General features: G+C 33.9%; 1 protein-coding gene across 1 annotated transcript; it reads right to left on the minus strand.

Annotated features, from left to right (window-relative positions):
• Positions 1 to 18345: 18345 nt before the first annotated feature.
• On the minus strand, positions 18346 to 19418 carry LOC136209051 (uncharacterized). Its single transcript, XM_066000401.1, has 2 exons — positions 19021 to 19418; positions 18346 to 18907 (listed from the first exon to the last, which is right to left on the minus strand). Exons 1-2 carry the CDS (start codon positions 19288 to 19290, stop codon positions 18641 to 18643), a joined length of 537 nt encoding a protein of 178 aa, XP_065856473.1. The 5' UTR covers positions 19291 to 19418; the 3' UTR covers positions 18346 to 18640.
• Between the last annotated feature and the right edge of the window lie 264 nt (positions 19419 to 19682).

Consider the following 19682-nt stretch of genomic DNA (forward strand, 5'->3'; position numbering starts at 1 on the left):
CCGTTCCTCCTTCTTTTCTGTTACCTTCTCTTCTTGAGGATAGGATTGGGGTCAGTCTTCCTAGACTGATCCCGGGTTAGGTTTTTGTTTGTTTGTTTTTTTTCTTCCCTTCTTAACAAAAAAAAAAAGATTAAAATTTTGTTTTTTATTTTAATAAATTAATATGAACAGTGATTAAATATATATTTAGTCCTTACCTTTTTACGCCTTACTTTATTTTAAAAAACAAATTATAAGGTCTCTAGTTCTTTTGCCACTGTTAACATTTGGTCTTTTGTCTTTTTTTTTTTAGATTTTTAACCAAATATATCTTAGCTTTTAGGACAGTCATAGTGCGGTACAAAATGCCCATATTACTTTGTTATTTTCTGGTTGTCTACTTATGTCGAATATAACGGTTAAAAAAAGATAAAAGGTCCAGAAAGTTAACAGTAACAAATGATAGACACCTTATAATGTCTTTTTTAAAATAGTGGGACTAAACATTGTGCAAATTTAACCTTAAGGTTTCCAAATAAGATCAATAAGTCCTGTAATATCGAAAATTTGAAAAGATTAGTTTGATTATTATTTAGCTGTCACATCAGACCTTCCAAACAAGTTTGTCGATAAATTGAAGCAGTTTCGTATATTTTTTTGCTGGTTTTTTGTAACTATATTAATAACACAGTAAATTATTTTAGACAATTTGATAAAAGAAAATTGTGATTAACTTATAGGCAGCAAATTTAATTTTAGCATTTTAACAGAATTTGTATCAGTAATACACTAAATATCTTAGACATAATTAATATTTGGAAGGGTTAAAGTGACAATTAATAATAATTTTGACATGTCGGTTATAATCTTACATATTTAATCCTCATTTTATAATAATTTATAAAAAACTAATATTTTTGAAACTAATATTTTTAAAGATAATAATTTATTAAAAACTAATATTTTTAAAACTAATAATAATTTTGACATGTCGGTTATAATCTTACATGTCTGTTATAATCTCAAATATGACTGATTGCTCTACTCAAGGGGGTCAATGTTGCAAAATATTAGACCAAAGAAAACATACAAATGTTTCTTTTTTTATATAAATTAAGGGAAAAGTAATTCTTTAGAGCATTTCTAAAAGATTTTTACTCTACTCTCTAAAAATAATACAAATATTTGACTCTTAGTGATTTAAGTAGTGACTAAAACATATCATCCACAACAATAATTCTCATATTCATTAATTTTTTATTATTAAATATTGTTATATTTATTAATAGTGAAAGGAAATAAACTACATAATAAATTATTAATAAAAAATTAAATAATGAGGTTTTAAGAACTCCTAAATAATAGAGAGAATGTAAAGACTTTTAGTAATTTGAGAAATTAGTAAGAGGATGTTGGAGTTGGTTTTAACTTTTAACTTAGATAAGAGGTTGTTGGAGATACTCTTACGTTTATTATTATTGAATTACATAAAATAAAGAGGGTTATAGTTATTGCAATTTTATAGGAAAATAAATAAGGCATGAAATATATATTAGATTAATGTTAACCGATAACATTAAATTGGTTAGTAATTAAAATTGGTAGTAGATGAAAGACTGGAAAGAGCTATATATGTAGTTGGGTGTCTATTTTTGGCAGTAACAATCCTAAAACATCCAACTCAATCAGCTTTCCATATATATATAAAAGTTACAGCTCACAATATTGAAATATAAATGAATAGGTGGGATCATATTTTTCCATCCTGCTGTAAATCATGGTACAACCATCCGCTATCTGAGAGGCAAGCCATATGGCGATTTTTTTTTCTTTTTTTATTCTTTTTAATTATGTCCAACAAAGACTTATGAAGCTAGGGAGGGTTCTACAATGGCAGTAAGTTTCTAAGCTTAAGCCATGAACCCTTGAGACCTTAGTGCTCGCCATGGCTGTAAACCTCTCAAGTGTAGATTGATATGCAAGACGACCACATGGAAGAGGGGGAGATGCAAAACTTAGGAAGGCCAGAAACTGTTAAAAACCTTCATTTTAACAAATCAACCACAAATCCTTCCCCTTATATCAGGCCCCAACAAACCTTCCCCAATAACACTGAGTTAAACACACCAAAATTCTTCACGCCAAGGCCACCCTCCTCAATCCGAAGATAGCAGACCTCCCATTTTACACAAATCAGTTTCCTTTGATCGATACAGCCGGTCCAAAGAAAATTCTGAACGGCTTTATTAATCCGTCGAATAATACTAGTCGGCCATTTATAAACGAAAAACGAGTGAACAATTGAGCCAGTAACTGTCACACCCGACCCCAAACGGCATCGGGTATGAAGGGAAAATAGGACAACGAACTTCTAACAGTCTGAAAGCCGAAGGCGAATCGATTTTTCTAACAGATAAAATTTTATTCAGACTACCTAAAGTTTATTTATTTATTTGGCTTGGTCTTGATAATTCTATCAAGCTTCCTACGTATCCCGAACGTGCTTTAAATCTTTAAGTCGGGAATCAAAGCCACGTAGTTCTACCTATTTTAGGTAGTTTTCTCAACTTATTGACACATTGACGAATTCAATAGACTTCACTTTATAGCTATATAATTTCTTTTTATCGCTACTACTATTCGCCATATATTTAATATCCTGATTTACGATTTCAACTTGTCGATTAACCCGTTAAAAGCTTAATTTAATTTCCTAATAGCTTAACTTAATTTCAAAATAGACCAAAACGCTTATTCAGACCATAGTAATTTATTTATTATATATATGTGAATACTTTATCGATTCGACAACTTAAAACTTAAACGTAAAAACCTTAAAATCACGTTATCCAATCAAATCAAATCACAGATAAATATTATCGTTATATTGGCATTTTATTAAAAGATTATGGAATATCAAACGTTTTATCAAACCAAATCCGTAATCAAATAAACGCTTTATTAAACCAAATTCGTAATCAATCAAACTCGTAGTTAATCAAACTCGTAATTAATCAAACGTAAATCCTTATGTCATAATCAATTCATATCCGAAAACATAAAACCTTATATCCTTATATCCATCCTAGAGTTTCTCCCCTTATGTATCCATCCATAACCACACATATCAATTCAATAACCACATATTCGAGACGTCTCTTTAACTTTGCCTAATCCCGTATTGGTCTTACCCAACACTTCGCTACCAATACCCGACTAGGTCTTTAGACTGTACACATGCCATGTTCCTCACTGAACGTGGTCTTCAAATATCAAAACCACCAATCCGGATCACTCTAGATGGATATAAAAATCATAAAATCACAATATGGTCAAATCTCTTTTCACAATCTAACGTTCAATTTATTCCATAATCATAAAACCATTTGACTTCAAATAACTATTGTCGTAAAAATAATCACAATTGTTAAAATCAAATAAACTTTTAATATAACTAAAATTGTTAAAAATTCGTATAAAATCATCGATTCATAATTTAATCGAACTCAAAGAATTAATTAACTCAAAATATTGTATCGATAAAATTTAATATCGTTAAAAGTAAATATTCTTATCGGACTACTTTTGATCACTGAGATAGTAATTTTGAACCGACGTAATTGATTTAGACCGGTTATATCTTTAAAGTCTTAATACGGAATTTCACTTCGATAAGTTAAAAGGACAACTAGTCTAAAATTTATATTTTCATTAGTAACTAGTAGACGCTAAATTATTAATCGTCAATCTTTGACGAAACTATCGAAACTAGACTTACTCAAAATCATACATATAAAATACAGTTACCGAAATGTCGTCGTCGGTCACCGAAATTAATCGGTATGATCCGTTGATAGCTGCAAAACGTTGTCGTCAATCACCGATGTAATCCGTTATCAGTCAAAAATGTTTTCCCTGAACCCCTCTTAACCCAAAATTTGATATATATACACATATACATAAAGCATTTTTCTTTCTTTATCCTTTCTTTCTTCCTCTCTCTCGTTTTTCTACTCTTTTCTTTTTTCCTTCTTCTTTCCTAATCTTCACATTATTTTATTTATACTTATCAAGGGTGTGATCTTCACATTATTCTATTTATACTAATGAAAGGTGTGATGTGTCATTTTTATACACAATTAAGAAACAAACTTTTGACAAGTGGATTTTTACTTTTTTTTTTTTTTTTTTACAGAAACCACTTTTATTACCCAGAAAATGTATCAGTACAAAGAATAGAAAATGTATCAGTACAAAGAATAGGAGCCAAATAACTTGGCGCAAAAGAATCGCTAAAACAATTAGCATTGGAACGAGCATGCCTAGCCATGGCATGTGCAGCACCGTTCGCTAATCGCGGAACAAAAGTCACAGAATCATCTTGACGTTCAACAAGTATCCTACGGATATCCTCAATAACACCCCCGACTTCCGATCGGTCAATTTGCGGAACACGTATACTGTCAGTGATACTCTTCGCATCCGACTCAAAAATCACATCGGTGAAAGACAAGGCAATACACCACTCCATAGCCTGTCTGATCGCTAATGCTTCAGCCAACGGAACCGAAATACGACCCGATCCCCATTTACTGCAGCACGCCAGTAGATTTCCGAAATGATTCCTCACGACAGCCCCAGCCCCGAATTGGTTAGTATCAGCGAAAAGGGAAGCGTCGACATTGCATTTGAGTGTCCCAACTGCTGGTTTTTCCCATTTTACACCACTCACATCTCGGGTAACAGCACTGCGTCTTACCGTTTTACTATTTGCCTCCCTCCACTCACTAATCATTATTTCAGCTTGTGCCACCACATTTCTAGCATCTCTTCTTTGACCAGACCACAGTTTTTTATTCCTATAATTCCAAATAGCCCAAAAAACAGCAGCATACTTACCCACTATATCAGTTGATGAATTAATCATCATATTAAGGAACCAATCATCAATCCAATCCCATTCGCCTCCTGGAGCATCCAAACCCGATAACTGCCAACACGAAACCGCAAAATCGCAACCCCCGAAAAGGTGCCAGCCATGCTCTAAGTCCCTACCACAAATTACACATTCAATAGGAACCGGGATATGCCTGTGCGATAATCGACTTCTCAAAGGCAGAATCCTTGCGCATAATCTCCACAGGAACGAACGGACCTTTGGAGGAATTTCCAAATTCCAAATCCGCTTCCATCCTAAATTCAGTTCAGTTACTGGCGGACTTAGATCTAGCCTACGGTACCCCGATTTTGCAGTGGATTTTTACTCTTTTAAGAGCTTCAACAAGTGCACTTTGTAATTACTTGCCACGTTTTCTTCTTCTATTTTATTTTTAATTTATTTCTAACTTTTTTAGATAAAAAAAATCTGAAATTTTAGTTTAATTTATATCATATAAATATTAGGGTAAATAATTTATTAGTCCCCTAGTTTTTACCTAACACACTGTTTAGTCCTCTTATTTTGAAAAAAACATTTTAAGGTCCCTATCTTTTACCAATATTAACTCTGTGGTCCTTTTATCTATTTTTTTAGATTTTTAACCGAACATATCTTAGCTTTTAGGACAACCACAGTACAATACAAGTTGACCATGTTACTCTGTTATTTTATATATGTCTATTTATGCTAAAATATAATGGTTACAGGTCTAAAAAAACTAGACAAATGGACCAAAGGGTTAATATTGGTAAAAGCTAGGGACCTTATAATGTGTTTTTTAAAATTGACGGACTAAACAGTGTGTTAGGTAAAAACTAAGGAACTAATAAATTATTTACCCTAAATATTATAATCTTATATATAAGTAAATTTGTCATTAGAAATAAAATATTAATTTTACTTCTTTAAATTGATAACTTTTTATAAAATTTACCTAGAACTTTTAATATACATCTAAAAACATTAAATTAAACCTGATAAATTAAACCCGATAGTATATTTAAATTCATAATTAATTAACACTATAAAGATTATATTATAATCATCAGAGATTAGAATTTTAGACACGGACGTGACAGTAACAGTTGATTTAACCAGGGAAAGGCGACCCGCTAGCGAGAGAGCACTACCTTTCTAAATACTGAATTGGGAGAGAAATTTGTCAGCCAGATTACAAAAGTAACACGCTCTCGGAGCCCTTATGAATAGTGGCACGCCTAGGTAAGATGAGGGAAGATTGTCCATGAAGATTCCTAGGAAAATCGCAAGCATGTTCCTCTAACACGAGAGAAGTGCTTCCTAAAATAAACACTCGATTTCCCCCAGCTGACCTACTGACCAGAGATCTCTCCATAGAACCGAAATAGCTCCTTCAGAGCTTTAGCGTCACGCAAGGTAGCCTTGCCAAAAACCAACATGTCATCCGCATATAATAAGTGAGATGGGAAGGATGTATTACCAGTATATTTCATCGGAGCATAGAGACCTTCATCTTCAAGCCTCGCAATCCAACATGAGAAGAAATCCTCCGCAAGCCCAAACAGAATAGGCGATAACGAATCCCCCTGTCTGACCCCCAAGAGCAACCAAAATAACCTTTAGCAGCTCCAACAATCAAAACTGAAATGCGTGAAGAGGAAAGTATATTCAGAATCCAGTCCCTAAACTGCAATGAAAAACCAAAAGCCTCAAGCACAGCTAGTAAGCAATTCCAGTCCAAAGTGTCAAAGGCCTTCCGGATATCGATTTTCAACGCCATATTACCCCCAAACCGGCACTTATCAAGCATGTTTATACCTTCTGAGGCTGCCGCAATGTAGTGATGCACACTACGACCCTGTATGAACCCAAACTGATTAGTCGATACTATCCGAGAGGAAATTTTAGCAACCCGATCCGCCAGAATCTTGGAAATAATCTTAAATGAGAAGTTGCTCATCACAATTGGTCTGAATTTCTCAATTCTATTCACCCTCTGAGATTTTGGAAGCAGCGCCATTAAATTGGAATTGAGTCAAGGGTAGATACAACCATTATTAAAAAAAAAAGCATGGACCATATTACAGACATCGTCGCCGATCATATCCTAGAAGTTCTGGTAGAAAGCGCCTCCAAATCCATCAGGCCCCGGGGCACTGTCAGGACTCATACTAAAAACTGCTTGTCTGATATCCTGCAAACTAGGCTTAGAGGTAAGGAAATCATTGTCATCATTTGATAGCAGTGATGGGATCACCTCAGACACTTGGGAGAAGTCAATGCGGTGTCTAGCACTTCGGAACAGGGTGGAGTAAAATTCCACGACATGCGTAGAAATTTCCTCCAGGTTGAAAGAGGGTTGATCGCCAGAAATAATAAGAGAGTTACAGTGAGCCTGAGTTTTGCGTACCTTAGCAACCCTATGAAAGAATGGAGTGTTGCGGTACCTTAGCAACCCTATGAAAGAGTATCACCTAAAATGGGTCTAATCAACATTAAAACTACTAAAAGAAAGAACATCGTAGTAATTTATGAAGGAAAATAGACAAGCCTAAACACAGCGGAATAATAAAATTTTATCTATTTCCTTTTTCCAAGATCTGTTAATTGTTATTTCATATAAAGAGGGATAGAAAGTAATACCTTCGGTGAAGAACTATCTACGGTTGCAAACGAAGTGCCCACAACTCTTAATCCGTGTATCACGAACAACAAAAAGAAACAACACAGAAAAGATAACTAATCAGTAATCAACCTTAATAATAGCAATCGCAATGATTGCCTCTAACAGAAATCGATACGAGATCAAAGAGAGAGTAAGAAATAAGGTAGATTAGCCGAGACGAAGACGGAACGGTTCCTCCTCCTTTATTATTATGTTGGTCGAATTTATGGGGTTAGGGAGTCTATTTATAGACTTCTCTAAATACTAATCCTAGTTGTGTTAGGTAATTAAATAATTGGAATCTTATTCGGAATAGGATTTCTAATTAGATAATTAAATAAACACTTTACTATTATCTAAATAATAACTAATTATATCTAGATAATTATTATTAATCAAATTAATAATTAATTAATGTTAGGGATAATTAATTAGAGTTTCAATCACATAAAAACTTCTAATTGATATTATCAGATAATCTTTTAATTTAATTCATAATCATAATCAAATTATAATTATTAATCAAATTAATTTATCCCTAATTAATATGTAAATTTCGGCCCATGTCTGACTAATTACATTTTCGTCCTCCGATTCCAAGTCCCATATGCGACCCATTAGGTTCTTTATTGCCACTAGCCGTATATATCCTTTGAAATTATTCATCACGATTAATTCCAACATATATATAACGGAATACCGTCGCGAGCTGTTACTAGCACAACCTATGATATTCCCCTAGAGCAATTAAGAAGTCAGGTTGATAACTAACGTTAACCTTTCTGCATTAGGTACAGTATAATACAATCCTTTATCAACTATATCCTGTCGGTCAATTCCTTATAACCTTGCAAGGATTTCAGTTAATTCACCACAAGCGGCCAGTTGGATATATCTCCCACTTATCGGGAGTGACGAATGCTCAATCTGACATTAACTATTCTGCAATTACTTTGTGTGATACCCAACCCTGCTCTCACACACCCCAGGCTCTCACCTGTTGGATCGTGCTCGCACAGAATCAAAGTATCAGACTCCATAATCCAGAATCACTAATTAACGAATGTTTGAGTGTGAGGATTAGTTATACCTACTAATACCAATGAGATGAACAGTTGACACATTAGATAAATCAATCCATTCTGTTATCTCAAGTCGGGTCCCAATCCTAATGAACTCCTTCACCGGATCCATGTAACTGTCTAGATATCTGAATATCTAAAGCTTGTGAGATCTAGCTTTCTGTCTCGACAGAAAACACTGTTACATGCAAGTCTCAACAGTAATATGCCAACCCCTATAACATATTACTTGACTTGGGTTTACTTTAAGTCTATTGGTCTATTATAAAGTACAGTCTCACTTCATGCTTGTATGAACACTTTATAACTACTTAAATAAACTTAGGGTTACTTTCTTTATGAAAGATTTGTGCCTTTATATATAGTTACATTTTAATGCTATATATCTGATTAAACAAATGACTAAATAAACAATTTATTCATTAATATTTATATCCTAAAACAATTGTCTATAGGACATAAACCCCAACATTCTCCCACTTGGACTAAAGCCAATTGTTTCTGAAACATATGCCCATAAGCGTTCGTATGACGATCATGAACCTTTTGGGGTAAGTCATTCTTTTAAATGGATCTATAAGATTGTGCCTTGGTGGACACTCTTTTAATTCTCACATCTACCCTTGTTGTTATCTCTCGAAAGAGATGGTAACGACCGAGGTAGTGTTTGGATGTATTATGAGACTGCGGGCCCTTAGCAAGAGCAACAACCTTATTGTTAATCTCATTAACAATGTCAGGTACCACGCCTAGTTCATTAATGAACTTGCATTCCAAACTTCCTTTTAGCTGCTTCTGAAGCTGCTACATATATATATATATATATATATATATATATATATATATATATATATGTACTCTGATTTAATTTACTAGCTCGGGTATGATTTCCTGCTCGGAACTATTCCAGCTAACCGTACCTCTTTTTAGAATAAACTTGTATTCTGTAAGATCATCTTTATCTGTTTGATGACTTGTATTTGAAAGTCTCCAACTTTCAAATTTCATCTCCATATACCCGGAACATAACTTCAGTCACTTTAAGTACTTAAGAATGTTCTTGACAACAATCCAGTGACCATCACTCGGATTGACCTATAATCGATTTTGTCATGTTTAAAGCAAAAGTAATGTTAGGTCTAGTGCAAAACGCTTTGAGCACTTTGTCAACGTGTTTAGACTAGGAGGGGTTAAGCAGTCTTCTCAATCTATCTCCATAGATCTTAATCCTTAAGATGTAAGCTGCTTCTCCTAAGTCTATTATGGAGAATTTTATCTGATAACCAAAATTTTCACCCATTGCAGTATAGCTACGTCGTTCCCATTAGTAGAATATCGTCGATGTATAATACTAAGTAAATGGCCAAGCTCCCACTAGTTTACATGTAAAGGCTCATACGAGCTCCCACTAGCTTACATGTATAGGTTTACAAGAGCCTTCCATAAGTCGTAGGTTCATCGTCTAACACGTGAACCTCTTCGTCGTCTCCCACTAGAAATCCAAATCTCTTTGGGATTTCATCGGCTCCCACTAGAAATCCAAATCTTTTAGGATTTGATGAACTCGACCAGACCTATGAGTTAGTAGTGTCACCAGTGTCTCATCTTGTGAGACAGATTCGGGTTCCACCATCGCTTCCGCTATTTCAGCCAATCCTTCTTCTTGAACTTCTTCAAGTTCAATCACACTTTCTACCTGTGTTTCTAGAAGAGACTCTTTCTCTAGAAATACTGTGTGTTTGGATACTATTACTTTTGATCATCCGAATGATAGAAGTAATATCCTACCGTTTCTTTCGGAATTCCAATGAAGAAATATTTATCAGATTTAGGGTCTAACTTAATCTGATGTTATGCATTTAACATATGCTGATCACCCCTAAATTCTCATGAAAGAGAAACTGGGTTTCTTTTCAAATGAACAATTCAAATGGAATAGAACTTGGCGGTTTTGTGGATACTCGGTTCAAGGTAAATAAGGCGGCTTCTAGGGCGTAGCCTTAGAACATCTTTGGAAGAGAGGTTGTGCTCATCATGGATCGTACTATATCTAATAGAGTAAAATTTCTCCTTTTAGATACATCGTGGTGTATACGGAGGAGTCCATTATGAGCGAAACCCCTCCTCTCTTTGGGTTCGCCTCCTTTGTGGTAAGTATCGGAAAGACAAAATCTTCGGGGGCCCGAAAGAGAGAGTTGCTAATTGTTCCTTCCTCTGGAAAGGACTTAGTGCTGTGTTTGATGAGTTCTGCTCGGGAGTTGGCCTGGAGGTGGGGAATGGTAAGTCCATTAGTTTCTGGTTTGATAACTGGATTGGGGATAAACCGTTAATTGAGGTGTGTTCTTCCCCCCCGCCTAGTGATATACGCAACTGGAGGATTGCCGATATGGTTGACTCGGAAGGGGACTGGATCTGGTCAAAGTTTGATACTTTCTTTAGCCTTGAGACTCTCCTTAGAATGCGGGGAGTGAAGGTGAGTAATCAAGAGGAAGACTTGGATAGGCACTGTTGGGCGCTGACTAACAATGAAGTTTATTCTTGCAAATCGGCCTTTGAAGCTTTCTCTCTCTTTAGATCTGATCCTCCCTCGGATGTGAGGAAGTCGATTTGGACCCTTAAAGTTCCTTTCCGTATTAGGAGTTTCCTGTGGCTGGGCGTTAAGGACAGGCTTCTTACTAATTCGGATAGGCACAGAAGGCACTTGGCTGATTATGGAGCTTGCAGTAGATGCAGAGGCCATATTGAGACTTTGTGCCATGCTCTTAGAGATTGCTCTAATAGTAAAGAGGTTTGGAGGAAAATTCTCCCACACCATATTTTCTCTTCCTTCATGGCACATTCTGAGGTCGACTGGTTCTCTGATGGTGTTAGAGGAAAATTGCTTCCATACATGGAGCATGGTGACATTTTCTTTGCTATTATCTGTCACCAAGTTTGGAAATGGAGAAACGAGGAGATTTTTGGAGATAAAACTGTTTTTATGACAAACTTAGCTGATTTCTTCTCGAAAAAACTTTTCTCTATTATCGATAGTTTCAAAGGAGAGTCCCTTGCCAGAGCCTCTCAGTGTTGTGATGTCCATCTCGTGGGATGGAGCAGGCCAAGAGAGGGGGTTGTGAAGCTGAATACTGATGGTTCCTGCCTCAGTAACGGTAAGATTGCGGCTGGAGGTGTGCTTAGAGATGTAGGGGGCGTCTGGCTTTTTGGGTTCTCCCAGAATTTAGGGTTGGGTTCTTCCTTTTCTGCGGAGCTCTGGGCTATTCTTACTGGAATCAATCTTGCTAAAAGGATGGGTGTTAAGAGGCTCTCTGTGGAGTCTGATAATTTGGAAGCAATCAAAATGATTTCTGAGAATCATTCTATGGGTCTTAACAGTCGCAACCTCATCAAAGCTATTATAAGGCTTTGCTCCTCCTTTGAGTTCGTAGAGTTCAGACACATTTTTAGAGAGCAGAATCATGTTGCTGATCGCTTGGCGGCGGCGGGCCATGAAGGGACGTTAGGCGTTACTACCCTTCCTGTTTCCCCTAGTTTCATCTCTCATCTTCTCTTAGAAGATAAGATTGGGGTTAGCTTCCCTAGGCTAATTCCTAGGTAGTTTGTTGTTATTCATCTGCAATTACTTTGTGTGATACCCAACCCTGCTCTCACACACCCCAGGCTCTCACCTGTTGGATCGTGCTCGCACAGAATCAAAGTATCAGACTCCATAATCCAGAATCACTAATTAACGAATGTTTGAGTGTGAGGATTAGTTATACCTACTAATACCAATGAGATGAACAGTTGACACATTAGATAAATCAATCCATTCTGTTATCTCAAGTCGGGTCCCAATCCTAATGAACTCCTTCACCGGATCCATGTAACTGTCTAGATATCTGAATATCTAAAGCTTGTGAGATCTAGCTTTCTGTCTCGACAGAAAACACTGTTACATGCAAGTCTCAACAGTAATATGCCAACCCCTATAACATATTACTTGACTTGGGTTTACTTTAAGTCTATTGGTCTATTATAAAGTACAGTCTCACTTCATGCTTGTATGAACATTTTATAACTACTTAAATAAACTTAGGGTTACTTTCTTTATGAAAGATTTGTGCCTTTATATATAGTTACATTTTAATGCTATATATCTGATTAAACAAATGACTAAATAAACAATTTATTCATTAATATTTATATCCTAAAACAATTGTCTATAGGACATAAACCCCAACATTCTCCCACTTGGACTAAAGCCAATTGTTTCTGAAACATTCCCATAAACGTATTTACCTAACTTTTTCCACTTATTTGAAGTATTTTTCTATTTTTCACCTAGTTTACAGATTGATATTATGACATTCATGAATAATAAAATTATGATAGTGGAAAACTTTTAAAGCATTACTCATTAGCCTTGTTTAAAGCATCCTTAATCTTGTCAAATTTTATTCTTTATAGTGCGCACAATATATTTTGATCAACCGTTTGTGTAAATATAAATAAATTGATTATCTAAGTAATTCTTTGCTTCAATATAATTAATGTAATTTTTCTATTTTACACCTAGTTTAGATATTTATATTTTGATGTTGATAAATAATAAAATTATGATAGTGAAAACTTTTAAAGCATTGCTCGTTACTCATCAGCATTATTTAAAGCATTATCTCCTTAATCTTGTCAAATATTATTCTTTATGGTGCACAATATATTACTATTTTGATAAATGGTTTATACAAATATAAGTTGGTTGTCGCCGTTGTTTATCCTATCCTGCAAATCATTCTTAAAGACAATACAAGATTGCATATTTCGGTAATTTTGATCGGTTCGGTTTTTAAATCAAGATTACCGAATTGACCGAACCGACCGAAATAAATTAAGTAGGATTAGAAATCAAATTTATTATTATATAACTGGTGTAGGTCGTTTATTGTTTTAAGTTATATTTGATTTAGAATTAAATTATTGGAATCTTTGTTAAGCATGATATTTTTTGGATTGTCCATAATTGAATATCTTATTAGTCTATTTTATGTTTGCCTATCAATTTAGTACCATTATACACTAATTCATATATGGAACGATCTACAATATTGATTCATTTCTATATAAAAAAAATCTATTCTTTTTTTTCTTTCTATTCTTTTTTCTTTTTTTTTCTTTGAATAAAAGGTTAGTTATTTTCAAAACAAAAATCAAAAATCTAAATCTAAAAAGAAAAATAAAAACTAATTTTTTTTTTTGTATATATAAGTAAATGTCCAACAATATCATTATCAGTGCAATATTAACCTTACATAAAAATAATTGCTAATGAAATTTTTTAATGTAAGAAAACCGAATAACTGAACCGAACCAACTGAAATATTTCGGTCAGTTCGGTTTGGTTATTTATTTTTATTTGGTTAGATTCAGTTTTTATTTTTAAGACTATTCGGTTTTTGGTTATTTCGGTTCGGTTCAATTTTCAAACCGAATCAACCGATGAGCACCCCTAATACCGTATAACCAGGACCAGGCTAGCCTAGAGGTAGATTCCTCAGGCCCCCAAAAATTGTAGGCCCCAGGCCCAGATTTAACATCCTAACCAGCAAAATAAAGGCCTTCCTTTTTTTTTAGTTAATTTCAGCCTTTTATATTCAAAAAAATTAAAGAAATTTTTTTTTTTTTTGAAATGCTTATTAAATCTCAACCTGGAGCACTTGATAAATTTTTCATAAAAAAAATTACTATATCAAATTTTGAAGAGCAAAATTTAGTTGAAATGAATTAGCAACTGATATAGATGCAACTAGACAAAACAAAATAATAATGTAATTGATAATTCTAAAAAAAAGTGAATGAAGAAGAAAAAGACATCTAATTTGACATTTATAAATCTATATCATCTTGTAAAATGGAAAAAGATTGATATAAACTTTAGAGACTTAGTAGTAGAAAAATGTCCAATTAGACGTGATTTAGATTATCCAAAAATGAAAAAAATACAGTTTTCACTTGGTCAGTGACGGACCAAATGTCAATCACCGTTAGATTTAGGTTCATTAAAATCTTATAATAGAAATTAAAACTTAAATTTAATTGGCTTAAATCTAACTGTAACTGACCAAATTCAATTATTAGGTGAAAACCACCGATTCTGCAGGGGTTAGAGTGTATTATTTTTGTTGTACATTATTTAGTTCACCATCTAGCATAAATCAATTGGTAAATGAAGTAAGTAGAGATTAGAAAAATTTGGATTGTCAAATTAGAAATCATGAAATAAGTCATGAACATATTACTAATATGAGCAGTGTTTTAAAAATCGGTCCAGGCCGCCGCTTAAGCGGAGATTTTTAAAACAATGTCCCTCTTTTCTTAAATCAGATGGTATAAATTGATTTATCAATTTTTGGCTGCTCAAACAGTCCTAGGAGAACTCAGGCAGCCATTTTAACAAAACTAGCTCTTGAATATCAATTTTTTAATTTTAAATAAAATATTAAATAACTAAAAACTAAAATAAAAGGCCTAAATGATGTGACATTTCCTTCAAGGATTCGAATTAAGGCGAAGGATGTCCTGTGAGATACAAATCGAAGGCGAACGTGTGTAGCTCGAGTGAGCTGTTGAGGAGGCGTGTGTTGGACATGTCAAAGACAGAGCTGTTGATGACACAAGCCCATATGACGTATCACACATCCACACGTCGTATGGAGCTCAAGCCAAATTCTGAAGGAGCCCCTCAGTTGAGCCACTCGACGTGTGCCCTGCCCACACATCGAGTGACATTGACAAGCTGAAGACAACACACCGTGTGACATGGTTTTGCTGTAGATCCGAACCAAGAGACAAGGTTGTCAGTATTCTGCTCATTTCTGATATTTACAGTTTATGCCCCTCCTTAATTTACAGTTCAAACTATGGATAAAATAGCTTTTTAACAGGAGGACTCTAATTCTATTTGAAGAGTAATTTTATAAATTAAATAAAAAAAAATTCTATTTTTGTTAAATGTAGAAAACGTGGGACATGTTCAGTCACGTGTTAAAAATGAGAAATGTTAAATAAAAAAATTAGAAATTTTTAAAAATTTAGGAGGACAATTGAAATTTTGAGATTATGAAATGTAAATGGACATACCTTAACAAGAAAAGAGAATTAAAAATTTATTTTTGTTAGACGTAGAAAATGTTAGGCATGTTCAGTCACGTGTTAAAAATGAGAAATGTTAAATAAAGAAATTAGAAAATTAATGAAGCAAAAAGCAGAAAATTATTTATAATTATTCAGTTTTTCTTATAATAATAAATGAAGTCTTTTCAGTTAAGACACAATTATTGATATTTCAATTATTTAATTACTCATAGTTATTCAGTTTTTTAGTACTTCGGTTTGGTGTCGGTTTGGGTTTGGGTTTTTGACACTTCAATTCGGTTTTTCACAAAACACGTAGAAAATCAAGAAAAATTCATAGACAATCAAGATAAGTAGAAAATCAAGCAAAATTAATATCATTATAATTTCTATACGCAGATTTCATTAATTTATGAAATATATTTAAAGAGAATCACGTCATTAAACACTATGAATATGCACCATTAGACTAGTAACCATTAGACTAGTAACCAATTTAATTTACATACTTAACCAAGATTTAATTTCAACAATAATTTAAAAAGTTTGCATAAAAAACATGTCTAAAGGGTACCATTTGTAAGCAGGATATACACGTTTGGGAAGGTTTTAGAATTTTGAGGTTTCAGATTCTAATTAGAGAAAATAGTTTGAGCTGATGGATTTTCTAATTATTGGTCTTTTTTTATGGATTGGTTAATTAAGCAGTTAAATAATTTGGGTAAATAATTATAAGGTCCTTGTGTTTTTACTTAACTCGCTCGTAGGTCCATCATGTTATTATAAGGTCCTTATGTTTTATTTTAATCAACTCTTTAGTCCCTTTATTTATTTTTATACATAAAAGTACAAAATTGCCCCTAATTATACAAATAAATAACTTCTCATTCTAGTTCTCAAATTTAATCAAAATAGTTGTTTGAAGTTTGTGTAGTATATATACACCGAAATTCTTATACTTGTGTATATTAATTATAAAAAATTATATTTCTTATTCTCTTAAAAAAATTCACTTTTATAATTTTATATAGTTATACTCATATTTTGATAATTTTTACAATATTTGTTATTTTTTTAATGAATAAGTTCTACAATACTAAATTAAAATTTATAGTTATATGAAAATTAATAAAACAATTAACTAATAGTGGAAAGATTATTATTATGAAGGAAAAAACATAAAATAGGAAAAATAGATATTTATTATTAAAGTATATAGTAAAGGATAATTTTGGTATTTTAAATTTTATTTAGTCTTATTTGACCATTCACTCAAATATACGGACTAAAGAGTTAACAAAAATAAAAACTAAAGGACTATATAATCATTTCTAAAAATACAGGGACTAACTAGTATGTTATGTAAAAACATAGGGACCTTATAATTATTTACCCAAATAATTTATCCATCTATTAAAATTGTACTGGTTTGATTATAACCAATCCAATAATACTAAATCAACTAATAAACTAGCTATTTTAGTTTTGGATTGGGTTGGATTCTTGGATTGGTATGTGAGTTAATTGCATATGGATTTAGTTCCATGAATACGGCCACTTCAGGCGTTTTAAGCCCACTTGTACCGGTGGCAACGTCAATCAATCACGGTGAAAGGCTGATATAAATCCACGGGTGTGAATTTTATGTCTCGACAATAAAAGAAAATGTTTACTTCAGAAATGATGGTCGTATGCAAAACTTCATATTTTTACATTCTAATGCGTAGGGATTGATTTCCACAAGAGATGACAAATTGGATAATCTGAGCAATAATGCTTCTAGCCGAATTAAACGCTACTAGATGAACATTAGTTGCCTAGAAAATACAATTTGTGAAAGTCACTGAAAATCTAGAAATCAAATGGCATGAAAATGAGTGTGCCAAAGTGATGGAAGAAAGCACAATATCATATAGCGAAACCTTAAAAGGCTTGAAGCAGAGGAAGACTAGGTAAACATGCGGTACAAAAAAGCCAAACCTTAATGTCATCCTCAGGTGGCACACTAAATGAGCTGACCCACTCACGAGTGGCTCAATGGTCGACTCGATAAAAGCTCGATTTGGCTCAATTTGACTCGATTTATAAACGAGTCGATCGCGAACTCGATTTAAAGGCTCAATTCGTAAACGAAATGAGCTTGAGCATGATAAAGCTCGGCTTCAAAGCTCACAAACAAACTCTGTTATAGGCTCATGAACAAGTTCATAAACAAGCTCGATAGATAGAAGCTCATGAATAGTATCAAATATTATTTATATTTAATAATTATAATTTGATTATGACTTGTTCTAAAATTATCTTATTTGATATTATGATAAAACATAAACTAGGTTAGGATGATAGGAAAAAGATTTAGAGTTTCTTGATCACTTCGTATCTTTATCACATTCACTTGCACTCCTAGCACTCCTCTTTTCGTTTCCTCCTCCTTCTCCTCACACTATTTTTTATTTAATGACTAAAATAAGATTTTTAGTATTTATGCACGTAAAATTATACTATTTTACTAAATATGTTATTATTTTATTTGATATGTTTAACGAGCTAGGAGTGCAATAAACAATAAACAAGTTTGTTCAGGAATATGTTTAACGAGCTGTTCGCAAGCAAAGCACGTGAACAAAATAAATGAGATGCTCGTGAGTAAGCTCGTGAACAAAAGAAACAAGCTGCTCACAAGTAAGCTCGTGAACAAAACAAACTAACAGCTCGCGAACTAAACTCGTAAAAAAGATAAACAAACTGACTCGTGAACAAACATAAATTTTGAGCTCGAAGCTCGACTCCAACTTGTTAACGTTATAACGAGTGCAGCCCTATCCTCAGGCTTAGCATATCTATAGATACTAAAATAGAAAACTAGTTCGTTGAGAACTTTCATCAAACAGTTGGTCTGCGCTCAAACCCAGTTCCAGGATCATCATCACAAGGGAAAACCTGAAGGCCAGTAACCATAGCATCGGGCGGACCACGGCGGCACCTCTGCTCCATCTCCTGAACCTTATCAGAATCGCCGGCGAAGAGTGCTTCCACAGAACCATCCCTTCTGTTCCTCACCCAACCTTTCAACCCCAATTGTGTCGCATTCTCCACAGTCCAATTCCTATAAAACACTCCCTGAACCCTCCCTTTAATCATGAATCTCACCTGCAATTCCAAATTCCAAAGTTTCAATTGCAATTAATCAAATCAAAGAAACCCAATCAATCAAGCAATTCCGAGAATCATAATTGACAGCAATTGAATTGAACATTACGCACCGTCTTAGATGAGGAAGATTGAGGTGGGTTAGAAGTCGCTTGAGGAAGAGTGGTCATCGATGAGAAAGGAGATCGGAGATGAGGAATTCGAGGCCGGAACAGAGAAAGACGAGAATGAGAGGTATTATAAGGGAGAAAGGAGAATCTAGCACAAACACTTGCAATTTTGTTGTTATAGCAGAGGTTTCTGATCCATTTTTCTCGAAAATTCGAGCGGGATATGAGGAATCTGGCTGTGGTTCCTTGATTAGGGAAGAACAGTGATGCCATTTGATGTTGATTTCAAAAAGTTCCAATAACACTTTCTATTTTTTGACATGCTATTCAATTCATTTTTATCCTCATAGTCATTCCATAGTACCGCACGTTGCCGATCTTTCTAATCTGGCCGGATCGTTTTAGGTCCACTAGTTTCTGTCTGGTTTGCCTTGAACCACAATAGAGAGTTGATTTTGATATCAGTTGTAACGGTCAAGCCTAGTGATGTGATATTGGTTATGAAAGAGAAATAATAATCAAATCAACAAGTTTTCCCTATCTATCTTAAGAAATTAACACCATCAAATAACAAGCATATATTGGTGATAATAAACCAATCCCAAAGAATTAAAGACAATGAAAGGAGATCTAACCTTACACCTTCAAATAATTAAATTGGAATC

The sequence above is a fragment of the Euphorbia lathyris genome, chromosome 10 (genome assembly GCF_963576675.1).
Source record: "Euphorbia lathyris chromosome 10, ddEupLath1.1, whole genome shotgun sequence".
Taxonomy (NCBI): Eukaryota; Viridiplantae; Streptophyta; class Magnoliopsida; order Malpighiales; family Euphorbiaceae; genus Euphorbia; species Euphorbia lathyris.